The 18753-nt window shown below is 43.6% G+C and overlaps 1 protein-coding gene across 1 annotated transcript in view; it reads left to right on the plus strand.

Moving 5' to 3' along the window:
- The first annotated feature begins 1200 nt into the window (after nt 1-1200).
- Nucleotides 1201-18753, plus strand: part of mast2 (microtubule associated serine/threonine kinase 2) — a 136366-nt gene continuing 118813 nt past the window's right edge. Inside the window, exon 1 of the mRNA XM_056415632.1 lies at nt 1201-2114. Coding sequence (XP_056271607.1) covers nt 2031-2114 — 84 coding nt within the window. The 5' untranslated portion in view covers nt 1201-2030. The remainder of the gene's footprint in view (nt 2115-18753) is intronic.

The following is an 18753-nucleotide window of genomic DNA, read 5'->3' on the forward strand; positions in this document are numbered from 1 at the left end:
TTTATTTATTTTTATCGTGAAAAGATATGGTGAATGATAAATTGACCTGTGCTTGTATGGTGTTTTTCTAGTCTTCCTATACCAATCAAAGCACTTCAACACTAATTGCCATTCACACCTTGATGGCAGTGACTAAATTGCCCTCAGGAGTAACTACCATTCATACACACATTCATACAGCAGCTATGGGAGCAATGTGGAGGTGTCTTTCCCAACGACACCTCGACATGGACTAGCAGAGCTAGTCTGATCACTATGATTTGATCTCATATATAAATAAACATTTCTCTGGTATATATTAATTTCGCATAATGACATAATTCATATTATTATTAGGTTTCTTGTATTTTTGTAACCTCATTAATAGCTGCAGAACAGAATATATTTTCTTTTGTTAAAAAAAGAGAGTCTTACAAAGGTTAATATGCTCAGATATGAGTATTAAAAATACAGGCATACATTATCAAGTCGTCTTCTATTGTTCCTCTGCAGGTGGCAGCAGAGTCTATCAAACGTATTTCATTGGTAATGACATCTTCGCTCACAAAGACACGCGCGCATTCGAACGCACAACACAGACACCCGCCGGGGTTTAATGTGAAAGAAAATTAATTACTTTTTCCTTAAATGTTTCAAATTGTGATGAGTTTGGGTTTAATAATTTTCCAAGAGGAATCTTCACTCAAACAGAGTCAGCAGGTGAGGCTGAAGTAAGGAAGAAGATCTGTAGACTTTCAAAATAAAATATATGATGTCGACAAAATAAGACATTACCACATTGTAGACCAAATACCTGATTGCTGATATACATTTACAAAATGTACGACATACATTAAGTATCTCAAAGGGAAATACTTTGTCTTAATATATTTTTCACGTTATTGCAATCCCTGTTGTGTTGACTATATCTTGTTGGTGGTTATTGTGCTAGACACTGTAGTAGTTCACAACCCATTAAAAATAAGGTGTGTATATACACACACATACTGCAGCTAAAATATATTTTTATATCAAGAGTCAGAGTCAAACTCCGTATTTGTGTGCACACATTTAGCCAACAAAGCATATTCCGAACACATAAACTCTTATTTTGGTAAATCGACATCGAAACGTCGCACGGTCGTTCTCGCGAGTTTGACACCGCAGTGACCGCGACGGAGTCAGGAAACCAGCCGAGCTGAGCCGAGGCGAGCGGCGGCAGCAGGAGTTTAACACCGAGCCCGACCCGGTGTCTTCACGCTGCGCTTCGCCTTCTTTTTTTTTTTTTTAACCTGACAATGGAAAAGCGCGTCTGAGGGAGAAGCTCGCTGCTAGATAAAGCACGAAGGCGGACAAAAGGCGCCGCGTTTCAGGTGGGACTCGCCTGGAGAGCCGTGGGTTGAGGCGCGAGAGGCGGGCGGACCTGTCACGGGGGTCACGGCGTCTCCGTGCAGGTAAACTGCAGCAGGCAGCCCCGGCTAGCCGCGCAGCTAGTCACGGAGCAGGAAGGTTAGCTTAGCATCGGGCGCTAACGTCACCAACTAACGGGCAAGTTGGACGAACTGTTGCCAGAGACGACTGCTTAGCATCGGTGTGTTTTAACCCCGCACATTGCACCTCTAAAAGACCAGAATTCGTCATTTTAATTTTTAATTTGTTTTAATTGCCCTTGAGGATAAATTCGCCGCTGTTGCAAAGCTTGATTGACAGCTTGTCACAACTGGCTTTCCAGATGTGCAGACACCGCGCAACGTGCAGCTCTGCTCTGTTAAGTTGAGTCGCAGGACTGGACCAGGACCCGGACCAGGACCCGGACCAGGAATGGCTCTTGGGCTGGAACAAACCCTCTGGTCGACTCTCAACTCAACCCAACTACATCGGCGCGCTATGAATCTCGTTTTTGGCAGCGACTGAAATCGACGCAGCGGCCGAGCGGACACGTTGCTAGCCCCGCTAACCGACCGACGTTACCGAGGGAGGGGGCGGGATTCAAGCGGGTCGAACCCACCCACGCACCCACGAGGAGTGTTTTTAATTCGGCGAACTAAGTGATGAAAAGGACGGAAAATAAGAACAAGAGGAAGCCCATGGAGCTCATGGAGCACCAGGAGAGCAAGGGAGCGGAGAAAGATGCGGTGAGTCCTCGTGACGTCTTCCAGCCACCGTGGGCAACACATCCACATGAAGTACATGAACCGAGCTGGACACACGAAACCTCCTATAAATACATATAAATAACACCCATGTATAGATATGAATTCATGTTGGCTTTGAGCTCAATCATAACACTCAGTTTTGCAATCTGGGCCCTTTTCCTGCTCATCTGCTTAAAGGCGCGTTTTCTTTTTTTCCTTCTTTTTTGTTGTTGAATATTTGTTACTTATGCTCGATTAAACAAAACATGTGTTTTCCTCTTGCAGTGTAGGTCGGATTCGAGGGGTATTCCGTTATCTATGAATATCAAGGTCTGATGGCATATGATTTACACCTTGTCATGCAGTGGTATGATTTAGCAGTGTTTGTACTTAAAAGAAGAAGAAAAAAACGTTTTATACTGTGGGCACATCTTGTGCACAACGGAATTCAACAAACAGTCTCTTCCATGACTGCAGCTGATATGCAGCCACACACACACACACACACACACACACACACACACATTGTGCAGACTACCTTAATACCGTCTGCCTTTCAGAATGACATCAATATGACACCTTCTGTGGTTGCAACACTGTAATGGGCCGACTGCAAACGCCACAGCAGCCATCAAATGAATATTTTTTTGCTCAGTCATTGTGGTCGCTGTTTGCTGTGGGCTGTGGCCAGGTGTGTGTGAGTGTGTGTGCGCGTGTCAGTTGTGTTGCTAGGTGAAGCGAATGTAAAGAGGGGCACTGGGGGAAGGTCTAAAGTGCACCATGACAGCTAATCTCAGCTTTGGCCGTGATCAAAGATGATGGGCTTGTTGCATCCCAGCAGTTAGAGGAAGCAGGATGTTGGGGTCGGGTGGGGTGGGGGGGCTTTCATTGCCATTAGTCCCCTTTACCTTATGGATGAGAATCAAATTATAATAAAAATGAGATTTTAAAACCCCCCGAAGGTATTGCAGTGTCGACCCCATTCGCATCGATCCCTCCACGCCAATCCGTTTGTTCATTGTGTGATCGTGGTGTGGCCTGTGGGGGCCCGGGGACGGCTCCTCTGCGTGAGGAAACACACGTTGGGACTTGGCTTTAACTCGCTTGATCAATTGGCAACACGGCAGCTCTGGATGGAGGACAACGCAGCTGCATCAAGACAAAACACCTCTCACATGGTAACGCTTAAACTGTCATGAAAACGGAAGCCGCCGGACCATCGTGGGATAAGACGGGCTTCATGCAGCTGTTGGCGGGGTTGCGCCAAGTTTGGAGCGCGTCCGAGTCGGCATTTTTTGGAACATTGCGAGTTCGGGCATGAGGCCTCGGCGGAGGTCTGCTCTCTCCGAGTGCCTTTCTAGTTCGTTCTTTTAACCCTCCTGTTACCTTCAAATTTACTAACATATTTTACCCCCTGGGGTCAATTTGAAACCTCCAGAAAATTATTTGAATTAATATTGTTTCCCAAGTTTAAGTGTGAGGTACTTTATGTTTGTTTGTTGACTACCTAAATAGCCCTTTAAATAAATAAAAGAGTTGATATTTACCTTCACATTGAAAATGCGGAAGGTTATGTTTTGATCGCCATTTATTTATTTGTATGAGTGTTACTCGCATAACTAAAAGTATTAAACCTAATCGCATGGAATTTGGTGGGATGATTGGTTATTATCCGGGGACCATTTGATTAAATTTTGGGATCGATCGGGTCAAAGGTCAAGGTCATGGAAAGGTCAACATCTTCTTTTTACCATAGCGCGGTCAATTTTTATCCAATTGGCATGTAACCAACATGTTCATAATTCAATGCCCAATCTTGTGATATGCAAAGGTATGCGCTCTACCGAGTGCCCGTTCTAGTTCTTATATGTTTTACACAGTGAAAAACAGCCTGGGGTCAAATTGTACAGGACATTGAAAACATATCATCATGGGAATTTTATGTTTTCCCAGTTGTCCCCAATAAATTAGGAAAAGTCATGAAATATGAATCAAAACATATGTCAATATTTTTTTTTAGAGACGTTAAACATTGAATGGGGTCAAATTGACCCCCAAAGGTAACAGGAGGGTTACGGGCTCTGTTTGTTTTATTAGTTTATTCATTATGCTATGCAATCAACATGCCCGACACTTGAAACCCGCTGCGAGTTAATTCAATCAATTCAGCCGATGGCGGCTTGTACAAAGCACTACTCAGGACTCTCCAACACAGACGACCAGCATGGTATGCAAACGTGTTTAAAAAAAACCAACCTTCACCTCGTTTGATAAGAGGTCATCGGTAACAAACGTGGAAATTGTGCTTTTCTTTCTCAAATAATAGGAGCCGCTTTCAAAGATGAAGTAATCACCGAGACTCATAATTTCACATGAAGTCATGTTCCTCGACCTCCGGACGTTTGACACGACGACTCTGTCACGCGATTTTACAGCACCACCCGGCTATTTGGGAAAGGATGTAATGGACGAGGGAAAATGTGGTCCAATTAATACGATTTGCCCTCTACCTTTTGTTTTATAGCCTTTCTTGTTTTTTCAGTACTTTGTCTTAAGATCAACTTAAGGTAGAGAATTACATTTCCGAGCCAGGTTTGAGTCGGGGGAGGGGGGTGTTGAGTTGGAGGGAGTTTGCTTTATGGTGTCATAGGAAGCCGGACAGATGTTCTTGAGCTGTGCTTTAGTTTGAAACGGTATGAAATACTGTGCAACTCTTACATATTGCTTACACTTTGGAATGCGGGGTCATCAATCAAGTGCCTGTTCTGGGGCTGTAGTGCTTCCAGGGGTTGTCGGCTTGGAAATGTTGTCCCAGCTTGAATTGTGCAACAGGAGGATAAAGTGAACAATTATTTTTCATTAATTGGGCCGATGGATGTGAAATTTGACCGATATATCTGGTTAATTAAAATGTTGCTTCATGCAACACTGAGCAACTTTTATAGGAATACACAGGACCCGTCCTCCAACGCTGGACTCGGTTCTGCTGGTTACATTTGTAGCATTGGGAAATAAATAATGTCATTGTCATTTATGAGTGTGGTGTGTTAATATGTTGCCGGAGATAGACCCACGCACGCACACACACACACGCAGAAATTCCAAACATGTTTGAAAAACCCTTCGTGTTATTCGCATAGGTCAAAAAGTATTAAACCGAATCGCATGAAATTTGGTGGGATGATTGGTTATTATCCGGGGACCATTTGATTAGATTTTGGGATTGATCGGGTCAAAGGTCAAGGTCATGAAAAAGGTCAAAATATTCTTGAATCGCATGAAATTTGATGGGATGATTGGTTATTATCCAGGGATCATTTGATTAGATTTTGGGATCGATCGGGTCAAAGGTCAGTCATGAAAAGGTCAAACTCTTCTTTTTACCATAGCACGGTCAATTTGTATCCAATTGGCATGCAACTAATGCCAACATGTTCATAATTCAATGCCCAATCTTGTGATATGCGAAGGTATGCGCTCTACCGAGTGCCCGTTCTAGTTTCTTTTGTGCCGAAGGTTGAGGGCTTGTAGACAAAAAACTCTCGCCGTTAGTTATAGTCTCCTTTTATTCCAAAATGGACTATCCTTTGGAAATGCATGGTCTGTTTGAACCTTTCTTCTGGCAATGAGGAAGAGTGTCTGACATTGTGTACGATTTGACCTTTGAACTCTGTTACCTCGATTTGACAAACGACGGACGAGAACAGCCGAGTGGCTTCAACGAGCTCGGACGGAAACAAAAAACTATTGTTTTTATATATATATATAAAAATAAACCCAAGACGGCTGTGCGTTTGCAGGAAATCCCCAATTTGACTCTCACTGGCGGCCCAGATGGCCACGCGAAGTGGCCGTGACAGTGTCATCTAAACATTTCACGTTCGCCGCACCAGTCCGCGCATGTGATCGGTGTTCCCTCGTGCATTCTTACATTACATGTCATTTAGCTGACGCTTTTATCCAAAGCCACTTACAATCCTGTTACATTCATACACTGTAGACACAGCTACAGGGAGCAATTCGGGGGTAAGTGTCTTGCTCAAGGACACATCGACTAGAGCGGGGATTGAACCTCCAACCCCCTGATTGAAAGACGGACCTGCTACCCACTCACCCGTAGTCGCCCTTCGTAGGATTCCAGCTGGAGCTTGGAGAGGTTTTAGGCAACGGGGGATGGAGGCATGTTGTCGTAGCAGAGTTAGGCTTGGTTGTTCTACGGCGGTGTATGTGTGTGTGTGTGTGTTTGTTCGTTCCCTGTAGCAATCATCACACAGACAGGAGTTGAGCTCTACATACACTGCATGCTGCTGTCGCGTCATATTCATGGCAGGTTTTTTTATTTATTTGCATACTGGCGGGGTTAGATTCATCCCAGCTCAAAAAATGCTTTTACTTAACCCTTAAAATCTCCACCCCAACTCATTGTGAGCACACATTTAACATTATGGGTCAAAAAACACAACAGATCAAATCAATTTCTTTGTATTTTGTATTTCTTCCTGCGATTATTTATGCTTCCAACCAATTCCAGCTTTTTTTAAATTTTTTTTACCATTTTTATTGGGAAGTCATATCTTCAGCAAAATGTGTGGGACTTAAATACCAGAATAATAATCATAAATACATTATAGCCATACTATTGCAAAATGTGTTGTAATAATTCTGCCAAAATATAAACGAGTCACAGATTAACTCTTATCTTTGGCATCATGAATTCCACATTTCAGGCAACGAGTTCAAGAGTCCTTGTAATGAGATGGTTTTTACACTTTTGTGAATTTTTGCAAAGTACAGGTTCGGGGACAATCTATTGATCAACGTCATTTGTTTTGAGGCAGTTCCAGCTTCGGGGGTTGCCTGAAGACATGACAGTGTTGTCTTCTTTTATGTACTCATTCAATATGTTCTCTTCTCTGAGTGTCTAGACAGAAGCCATGTACAGTGGTATAGACGACAAGAGGAGCCAGTATACTCATAAATTAACCTATGAATACAACTTGATGTAAGATCTTGAAGTATTGCTCCCATTATAGATATCGGCATCTTATCGACCGCTTTGCTTGAATCTTCCTCAAGTCCGTTCCCAGGTTCCTGTTTTTTCTTTCCCGTTTCCGACAGTAGCCCCGGCTCGGTGCCCTTTCCTGTTCATTAGGTTTCTGCTCGGTTAACCATTAAACCTGGAGCTTCCCATGCAGCGATATGGGAGAGTAATTTCCCTCTCCTGCCCTTTTTAACCGGCTCTGAGAGATCACAGTTCAGCGGAGGGGAACGACCTCGGGGGACTTCTGGCTATTAGCCGTCCCAGCCCAGGTGCTGAGTGATGGAGCCCAACTGGCTAGCGTGTGGCATTTTAGGGTTTCTAGTAGGGCGGCAATGGAGAGGCACAGATGCAGGATGGGGGGGGGATGACATTAATTATAGGACCCTCATTAACTAGAATTATCACAGTGTTGGGTCCTATACATCAATGCATATACTGGAAATGGCATTTGTTACTGCGCTGCCCCCTGATTGGCTAATGGCAATGTCTGTTTTGAGCAGCGGGGAATGAAAGTAAACAAAGACTTGCTCGAGTGTGTTTTGGAGTTCTCCCCGCTCACTTTTTGTAAAATCCAGAGCAAGTTTTGAATGCAAGGTCCCCACTGTTGTCCCCTTGACAGCGGCTTTTCACACTCAAATGAAGCTCTAGTCTGCCTGGCTTTTAGCTCCCAGCACAACATCCTTAATGAAGAAAATCCATCACTCTGCCACTGCTTAGCGCTGCATCATTATATCTCTCGAGTGCCACATTACTCAGCCGCTCACCGAGAGAACCTTTACTCGATGTCCCCCCCCCCCCTCTCTATTGTTTTCATCTCCTCCTGCTTCCTCTCCTCTTTCGCCACCTTCTTTCCTGCATCCCTGTATTTCACGCCGAAATGTGAGAGTTTGCCATCATTTCACAGTCTACCTGGTCCATGTCACGCCGTGACTCAATCCTGGACCCGCGAGCGAAGGCCAAGGTCACAGGACATACCTGCAAACATGTCACCTTTTGGTGAAATTAACCGTTTTAAAATCAAAATAGGTCATCCACGTGAATCGTGTAGATCCGAAGAGTTTTTGATTTTTGAGGGGTGGGGGAGGGGTCACCTGGGGTCACCTGGGGTCACCTGGCCCCCTGCCGTTGAGATTGCAGTGAGACGCCGAGAAAACGTGAAGTGGTGCTCTTCGCAATAAAACATCTTTGATGGGACGTGTCGCGTACAGATGTTTTATTTATTATTATTATAGATAAATATACCAGTCTTGTTTTTATGGTATCTTATCGGGTATCATGATATTTATGGCAGGTATGGTATAGAAGTTATAATGTTAGTATCGTGACAACAGAGAGACAGAACAGACTCAACGAAAAGTCCTTGAGGACGGTTCAGGCCCCCAAAAAGGAATTTGGTTCATGAATGACTTCAACCATATTATATATAATGACAATGTATATTTGTTATTACTATCATTATAGGGCTGAGTCAGAGCGGAGGACCTTTTGTTCTTAAACTGTTTATTCTCATTATTTAGATTTGTGGTCAGAACAATAAAATGACCGTAGTTGTAGTTCTAAAAGCTTTGAGGCTTCAAACAACGTGGATGCATGGTGTGGTGACAACAAAAAAAAGTCACCTGCAGAAAAGTCAAAAGTCAGAAAGGTCTGTAGTCGTTGACTTCAGACGGGTTGAGGGTGGTTCCCTTCAGGAGAGGAGTTCCTCTCCTCTCCTAGAGAGGGTTTTTTTTAAATGGTATGCAATGTGTATCAGTAAATATTAGTCAAAAGTAAGAAAAAAATAAATAAAAAAAAAAAAAAAAGTAAATAATAGTAGTAAGTAATAAAAAGCATTACAAGTAAGTCATACATACTATTAAAGGAAGTAATAAAAAGCATTAAAAACAAGTTATACATATTAAAATTAAGTAATAAAAACCATTAAAAGTAAGTCATACATACTATTAAAGGAAGTAATAAAAACCTTTAAAAGTAAGTCATACATATTAAAATAAAGTAACAAAAACCATTAAAAATAAGTCATACATAGTAAAACAATAATCAATTTGCTGTGCAGCGTAATAAAATAAAAAGAAATAATATACCCCCCTTCTCTTTTCTCTTTACTAATGTGATGATGGTTTTAACAGCTGAGATGGAGTGTGAGTGTGTGTGTGAGTGTGGATGTGTGTGTGGAACGACTTGAACATTAGAGACAGTGTTCTGTGTTGTTGTGTCGCCCAGGCTGGTTTGTTAGTGTTAGAAAGTCCGATGAGTCATCGTGCTTGTGGGTCTTTCTTGTGCGTGTGGACCTCTGAGTGCACGGTCAGGGCAGATGGAGGGAAGCTGGAATGTCACAAGCAGAAACCTGTAGGGTCCACGCTCGCTGTTGCTTGAATGAAAACAGACACTGTGAACATCTCCATGGTAGTGAAACATATGGCTGCATCCAATGCTCAATTATTTTAATTATCAGATGAATTCAAGATAACATACATTTCTACAGCAGCTCGTTCCGTCAGTGCAGCAACATGTTGAAACGAAGTGTTAACGTCTCGCTGACATTTGGCATTCAGAGCCTTGCACATGCTCAGAGGGTTTAATTCCTCTCTCCACTGCACGACTTCTAATGTGAAACACGTCATTAAGAGTAGTTTAACAAAACAGTGCGGCAGTGCTTAACCAATGGAATTGATTCTCTGACGATGCACATTATGCTTATTCTAGCGACAGGACTCTGATATTTGTTTATGCTGGCGTGGAGCGATGCACAATCAGTTTAAAAGCTCCCCAGCAGCTACTAAATAGACCTTTTTAAAGTGAGATTGTTTTGCCAACTGTTGTTTCCAAGGGACACAAATCCAAGTTCGAAGCTTGAGTCTTTGAAATAAAAATAATAGACCAGCTGATCAGAGACCGATGTCATCATCATGGGGTTGCTCGTGGCGTTGTGGCTGCAGCACAGATGGTGGATCAATCCCGGTGTTCAGTAAAGCTGCAATGAATGATGAAGTCTGTCCGTATATGCCTATGAGAAGCTCATGAAAAGAAACAAAAAGCCATTGAGCCGATAACAGGGTTCGTACGGTCATGGAAAACCTGGAAAAGTCATGGAATTTTTAAATGGTCATTTCCAGGCCTGGAAAAGTCCTGGAAAAAAACGTAAATCATAAAAGTTTTGGAAAAGTCAAGGAAATTTGTTATAATCACATGTTCATTTATGCGGAGTTTAAAATAATTAATATGTTTTTTTAAAGAAAGACGCTCAAAATATAAGCCGGCATCCGCTCTCGATACGCAAAATGTTATAAATTGTTCATGTTTATACCGAGACTTCAGTTTGGTCATGGAAGTTTTGTGAAAAGTTATGGAAATCCATTGGTCAAAATGTGTAAGAACCCTGCGATAAGATCAGAGCCTTGCATGCAGAGTTCTGTGGTTGAAGGGCCCAACAACAGGAATCGATGCACAAACGGGTTCAATCCATCATTTCATCCGTGGCCAAATGAGCCATTCTAGCCCGGCTCAGCTTCAGCTATCTGTAGCGATCTTAAACTGTAACGGGGGAAAAGGGAAACAACCAGCCACTTTCACTACCTACCTCCGTCTGTGAAAATGAGGTCAACCAATCAGCAGCCGCCGTACAAACCCGCTCGGTGTTTGGCAGGTGTTTCACTTCTTGCGCTGACTTCCCTCGAGTGCTTTTTTAGGTGCTGACCTGGGGTCAGATACTTCTTTTTTTGTGATACTCTGAAAAAACGGGGCCACGGGTGTGAGATCATGGTGGAGGAGGCGTCTCCATAACTCGCAGGGAGCTCATTGTTTACTCACACAGGCTCCGTCAATACACGTTTCGAGAGTGGCCTGACTGTGTGGCAGTGTAAACAAACCCGTACACGCGTGTCAACGTTCTGTGGAAGTCACTGCGGCCATCCCTCCCCGTTCTGATCGGGGGTTAATAACCTTTTGGCCTCTGGCCAGTAAAGGAGCGTCTAACAAAACATCCTGCTTCCTCCAGCTGGGCAGCTATAGGAGCACAAACGCAGCACTGAAACTGTCCCTCGCTCACTCTTTTCTGGACAGCTATTTTAGTGCCGCTACAAGTATCAGTGTTTGTGCTAAAACCTAATTTGTCAAGTTTCAAATTCATGCTACTTCTTAAAATTCCTAATAAGCGCTGGACAATTGACGCTGTGGCAGCGCACTTATGTTAATTGAGACCGATTGTGCTCCCAATTATTGTTTATGCATTTCAGGTGTGTGTGTCATGTGACCACGGATGCACCTGCAGATAATAAAGCGCTTGAGTACCATTCTTATAAACTCCTATCCAGTGTTTTTTTGTCCTCCCGCGTTTATATAGGTTGAGTCGATACATGCAGTCAAGCTCTGCTTACAGGGCTCCAGACTAACTTTTTTTACTAGGAGCACAGTGGCCCCTAACTTAAAATTTTAGGGGCGCAAGTAGAAAATTTAGGGGCGCACACTATAAATCGACTTGCAAAGTTTTCCCATCATTTTGACTGTATTACTGATAAATAATTTGACAATATACAATCTTATGCCTGTTTGCCTTCATGAACTGCAAAACATTCACAACAGAGAACTCTTCAGAAGTTACTGTATTGAGTTTAAACATATTTTAAGAGAAAACATACCTTGAGCATGTGCATGTTGCACTTCGATGTGGAAAACATGTTCAAAACATTTGTTGGTTTCTAGAGATGCACCGATCAGGTTTTTGGTGCCGATCACCGATCACTGAAATCAGTATCTGCCGATCTGATAATACCATTCACCGATCACGGTGTTGATTGAAGCATTCTATTTATTGTGTAGCATTATTGCTATGAGGACTATGAGGAAATACATATATAAAGCACCTCAAACATTAAAGAAATTACCGATTTCTTTAAACATTTAGGACTTTTACTTTGAAAAACGTCCTCATTGATACATTAAAATTGTTTGATTGCTATTGTAGGGGATTTCAGATATGTATGGAACACGTCTGCATCATTCATTTCCTGGAACTCTTGGGGAAATCTATTTACAGGACTTTGTTTAACATACAAAAGTCTGACATTTTTATAAACTCTTCCTTGGTCCAGTAAAAATGTTTTAATGTTAGCATAATTTAAGCTAAATCTCAGAAACGATCTCTAAAGATACAAAATCAGTTCATTGTTTACTTGTATATGTTCGTGTATGATTTGTCGACATCTTATTTTGAAAAACGGATGTTGTTTCACGTGGTTCTTTCCGCTAACTTGATCAAAACCGGATGTCACTTAAATCCTTCCGCTAACTTGATCAAAACCCTCTTTGCTCCCGATCGAATGTGTTTACCGTGAACATCAGTCTCTAGGGTCAGACATGTGAGAGTCGGCTGAGTCGACCCAGAGATTCAACTCGGGGGACGGGGACGCCGCTCGGTGCTGAGGATCCCCTCTGACCTCTCACTCTGCGGCCCTCCGCTGCGGTGCGCCTCTTTTCACACATTAGCCCCCCCCCGCTCTCACACACAGGCCAGCCTTCTTCGGTTTTCGTCTCCTTTCTTCTTCTTCTGGAGTTAATGTCGGTTAGCAAACCAGTCATTCAGGCATTACCGCTAACTATAGTGGGCTGAAGTGTAGAACAAGTTTGTCAGCAACAAAAATATTTAATAACAACAACAAAATCTGCTAATTTACTGGTCGCGCATGCGCGAGTTGCTGAAAAATGTACTCGCACTGTGTCTAATTTTAGGCGCAAAATGCGACCATTTGGTCGCAGTCTGGAGCCCTGGCTTAACAACTTTATTCTTGAAGCCAGTAGCTGTTGCTCACTGTGTGTCGTGATTGTGGGGATGTCAACTCCTGAAAATTAAGTCATTCTACAAATTATTATATTAACAATCCTGTTTTTTTTTTCTTTCTTGATTTGTACTCCCCCAAAGATATCAAAAGAACCAATGCCTCGGTGTATGTTTAACGAAATTCTCTGCACTCCAGAAGCAATCCGTGGCTCAAGTGATCAGAAACGCATGACCATGTCACCACACGCCTCCATTGTGTGCGGCGACACGCCCGAGAGTAAAGTCAACTTTAGATATCGGTTTAATCCTCAGGCAATTAAATGGGGCGAGCCAGATATAGTAGCCCAGCGAGTCACAATACCGTGTTCAGAGAGCTTTTTATTCAGTTCATACGTGCTGCGTGCTGTCGCTGACTTCACTTTTATTTTCACGTTCCTGCTTGTTGAACAGACGCCTTGATAAATGTCTGGCTTTATACTCACAAATGTTTTATTGCGCTAACAACGAGCGTTACTGCCGTCAATTCGAAGAATCCTTTCACCTGGTTCACTGACGTGTGTGTGTACTCCCTACGTAACTATACATGGCGTTATATTTTTATTACTTTTCTCCCGATTTATTCCCTCAGTAAACATTATAAACATGAGTGTACGGTCTCAAATGCTAGTTTCAACTCTTCTTCAATATAGCACGATGTTCATTTAGTAAATTATGGTTAGGGTGAAATAGTTCATAAAGCGGAGTATGCTTTAGGACAGGGGTCAGGAACCTTTTTGACTGGGTGAGCCATAAAAGCCAAATATTTCTAAATATATTTCATTGAGAGCCATATCGTATTTTTAACGTATAATAATTTTAATGCTACTTCTGGTGCTGCATGATGCTACGGGGGGGTGGGGTGCAGGTGACTTTTTCTTTGCGCCGCCCCGATGTGCGCGCACACATGCCGGCATCGGAGTTCTTTCTCTTGGCCGCGACGCAGAGAAGAAAGCGCGTTGTGACACGACAGAATGACATGATGCTGTGCTGGTTGATCAATAGCAGGTAGACGGCTGTTAGTGTAATAAAAGAACAAAGACGTGTTTTTAAAAAAAGGGACCGATTATACTTACTGTAATAATCGCGCGATAGAAAAAATTTTTTTTTTTAAATTCAAAATTGTCTGGGGATGGATATGCCGAGAGGCTCCCGACCGACCCGCTCCTTTCTAGGCTGCTAGGGTGATCGACAGGCGCTACCAGGCAGTGGGCCGGGACATCTCGCTCCTCCGCATTCCAAATATGGCAACCTCTCTTCATGAGTAGGGATGGGTATCGTTTTTTTTTCTTTCCGATACCGGTGCTAAACCGGTATTTTTAAAACGATACCGGTGCCTAAACGGTGCCTGAACGGTGCCTGAACCGATACTTTAAAAAAAAACACACACAATGAGGACATTAAAAACCTCTTCGGCCATATTCCCTGTAGAAGCCGTTATCATGGAGCACTGACAAACAACGGATATCTGTTAACATACACAATATATGTTCTCCATGATATGATGTGATATGTATTGTCATGTGCAGACTTTATAGGGTTAATCCTGTCACTGTTTTGATGGGCAAAGAGAACAACCAATCAGAGGTACTGAAGATGACACGTGACAAATAAAGTTTTGTTTCTGACAGCGAGAGTTACACTGAAACAAAGTGATGCCCCACGGTCTTTATTCCTCCGTCATTATATTCCCGGTAACACCGGGTAAACAGCCGGGACCGCTGGACACCAACACATCTGCTAGCAGACTGTCACGCTCGTAGCTCGTAGCTAGCGCTAGCTACGAGCTAGTTTAAACATGGTTATAATGGCTAATTTATTATTTCTTGGGCTACTTTTATGAATGCAAGACTTGCAATCAACATTACGGTACTAATCTGAGTTCAGGCTGCTCGTCATCATCGGTCTCCACGTGTTCAGGGGGACCGGTGACGGTCTCCCCGTCGCGCCCAGCCTGGCGCTGGTGTGCTCGGCTCGGCCTCACGCCGTCACACACGGCGCAGCCTCCGCTGTCAGAGTTAAATATGAGAGGCTCGCAACCTGCTGACAGGGCGGAGTCACCAGAGAAGTTCACAACAATAGTTTTTTTCAATTTCAATCGGCTCAGGCACCGGAAAGAAGCACCGAAATGTGCGTTGCGTTTCGGTCCGGGTAATACCGGTTGTATTTGAACCGGTACCACATTGGCACCGGTTTCCGGTACCCAACCCTATTCATGAGTTGCAAAAAATAACTAACAACATTGCAACGGCCGTAATCCAAGATGGCAACGCCTGACTGGAGGCTTCAAAGAGGCCGCAAGCCGATGGGGGACGTCACGATGACGACTAACATAAAAGAAAACAATAGAGGCTGTTGTTGCATGTGATATGCTGCCCTAGGAAGGCCGAGTGATCGTAAACAGTTATGAGTGCCACGGCACACACAAAAACCAACAGAACTGCACCGCGCATATCACGTTATTGATTTACTGCACTGGTCTCGTAAAAAAGTGTGCTTGAATCAAAGAGGCCGCTCTGAACGTACGAAGACGCAACGCTCGTATCTTCAGTGAAATGAGCCCGTTTCACAGCCTGCTGCTGTTCAGGGAGATAAGTGTGAGCTCAACAACTGGTGCAGTGGGCTTTCTCGTCCTGACACACACACACACACGCGCACACGCACACTAGTCACACAAACACAAACGAGCAGCACACAGTCTTGGAATCCGTCCCTCCCTCAGGTAAAGGTTTTGGCCGTGCTGCTGCTGCTCAAGTGTGTTTTTCCGCAGGTGTTTTTGTGTGTTTGTTTGTGTGTTTGTGTGTCTACAGCTGTATCATAATGCTGGATCAGATCAACAGATTGCCACTATTCAGAGACTCTTCATTGGGGTCGGTGAAACATGATCAGCACGTCCTGTCTGGGAGGAAATAGCGTGCCGCACGATGTTCATTGGGCTCTTTCATCATAATCGGAGGCCGTGTTCAAAGCCAGGGGAGGAAGAAGCAGGTCATGGGTGCGTGTATAAATCTGTGCAAACAGTGACAGCTGCCGGAAACATTGATGAGAAATAAAAAACTTTAGAGACCATTCCATAAAATACATCGTCAACCTTCAGGGTAAAAGAGCAAAGGGATGCTTTTTAAAAATATATTTAATGAGTGTGGCTGTTGTTCAGACCGAATGGATCATGAGACTGGATCCCTCCGGATGTGAGCGGCCTCTGCAAAAACAATTTCCAGGGTGAAGCCATGGAATATGTTTCGTTTTTTTTCCTCCCCCACTGACTCGTCTGTGTGTCTCGTACCCTTTGACAGAGCCGACATAGTCATCGATCACAACTGCAGAGTGGTGAATGAACATCCGGTTAAAACACATCGCTGCATCACGTGTCGCTCCAAACATTAATTTCTGATGCTGAAACAGTGTCTTTTTTTTGGTGATAATCTCAGCTTTTTACATATTTTTTTAATGATATCTTGAACACAGCCCAAGATGTGCTTGTCAGCGCGGGTGTTGGTGCGTATTTATGTTTTCACACTTTGTTGACACTGTTGCAGTTTATGCTCATAACCTCCATGTTTGTGTTTTGGCTCAGCACTCCATCATCTCCCTTGCTCGCCTCTCAACAGCCTCCTCCTCTTCCTCAATATCCCTCCTTCTCTCACTCTCTCCTTTTCCATCTGTTGATCCTGAGTCAAAGCAGAGCTGTTTGGGCCGACTGATCTTCTGCAGCCAACGGTGTCTGTGGCTTGTAATGGAGCTTTTATTTCACTGCAGGCTGCGATTGAAGTTAAAATGGTAAAGCACTTTTTCTTTTTAATAATAATTTTGAAAAGCATATTGATTTAAGGGTTACCAGCATGGTTTAAAAAAAAACCTGTTCCCTATAGGTAGACTATAATGTTCTATACGGTTCACACAGACAATGAGATCTGTTTAGAGTTGCGTGTCCTTGGGCAGACCTTCAAAACACTCCCTGCTACTGTTGTGTAATGAATGGAAAGTATGTGGTAAAGGTGAAGGTTTTTTATTCAAATTTGTATCAGCAGTTCCTCTTGAACGACATCACCACATCCTCCCTAAAGGACGTGGCTTTCATTTCTCTCTGCACATGAGAACCAAAACCAACTGTGTTAGTTTCGTCTCTCGGTACTTTCAGAACAAGACCGATCAGGCTGTTGACCCAATACAGGATCAATACAGGATCCCTTCATTGTTTGGTTTCTACTAGTCACAGTTTCATCACTCGGTTCACAAGTTTGCAAATTGAGCCTCATTAGGGATATTGGCTTGCTAAAATCCTGATGAACTACACATGGCAATATAACAAAGAACCTCGTAGAGCACTCTGTTTGGGGAAAAAAGATTATACGGAGCTTAACACACGTGGCATTAAACTGAAAACAAACCACGGAAAATCCTACTTGGCCCGGACTTAAAAAAGGAAACCAATCTCCAGTAACTAGATAAAACGAGTGCCGACGTCAGGATATTATGATAACGCTGGAGCTCATTATTGGACGCTTTTTTGACATAACTTAAAATACCACTGCTGACCCTCCTTGACCTCTAGGACCCAGGAGGTGGGGAGGCCTAATGGGGGTGGCGGGGGGTGCAAGTTTGTTTTATTTGCATTTCACAGCCAGCTTCTTCACCTCACAGTTTATATGGAAACACAATGGACTGTCAACCGATCAATTATACTAAACTTACAAAGATACAACTGAGGCTTTTGTGATGGCGCAGCTACTGTTCGTGGAACCGGCTGTCTTTTGTTTGTTTCCTCCCCTGTTGGATGCCCACACAGCCCGGGGCTGTACGCTGTTGGCTGGTGGGAAGGGCAGGAGAGGTCACGCGTGAAACCTAGATCTGAAGTACTTCCCTCCAGAGGAACAAACCAAACTGCGTGGGTGTGTGCTCGTACACCCTGTCTGTCTGTACACGCGAGTGTCTTCAAGGAGAGATTATTGCTATCATAACTCACCCGCCCCCCTGACAGTCGGTCCCGTCACTCCGTGTGGACGTTCAGGACTCGTCTGTTTTCAAGCATACCGGTTTTAAAGAAGCGTTTTCTTTTTTCTATAGGATTACAACATATTTACAATGGATGTCTAAATGACAGTACGTTTTGATTAGTTTCAGAGATACACCAGGCGACCTCTTTAGTGATGATAGTGAATCGTTTTTGTGCCGCCGTCTTTGTCAACCGGTTTTATGATGAGACTTGAAAAAAGAAATAAACGATTACCTGAGAATAATATCTTGGATTTAAATGCTGAGAGAAGTACTGATTGGGTTGTTAGCTGCAGCTTTTAAAATGTTAGCATCTCGTACCCAAGCTGCAGTATTTTACAACTTTTAGCAGCTGCGACCGCCACTGGCGTGTTTCTTAAGGCCAAAGTAATCCTGGAGACACCGACTGTAGCGTGAATGTTCGTCTGTCTGCGGGACCGATTTAGTGTCTGTACTGGTGTCTCAACCGCAATGCAGCCACCCAACCTCACAGGTGTGTTGTTGAGATCTACCTGTGGCTCGACTTGGCCGTTGATCCTGGTTTTAGTCCATTTTAATGCCTTCATTTGATAGTCAGAGTAGGGAGGTACTGGAAATGTCAGGAAAGTGACACCAGGAATGTTGTGCAGCAGTCCATCCAGGCAGGCGTTAAACCTGTCAAGCCTTGCACATTTGGGCAGCACGCGGTTACACGCCTCAAAGCACGCGGCCCTGCATCGGGTCGCATGTAGCTTACAATTCCATGGTAATTCCAGACATAGTGTCCAGGGCTCCAGACTAACTTTTTTTAC

This window comes from Pseudoliparis swirei, chromosome 5 (genome assembly GCF_029220125.1).
Source record: "Pseudoliparis swirei isolate HS2019 ecotype Mariana Trench chromosome 5, NWPU_hadal_v1, whole genome shotgun sequence".
Taxonomy (NCBI): domain Eukaryota; kingdom Metazoa; phylum Chordata; class Actinopteri; order Perciformes; family Liparidae; genus Pseudoliparis; species Pseudoliparis swirei.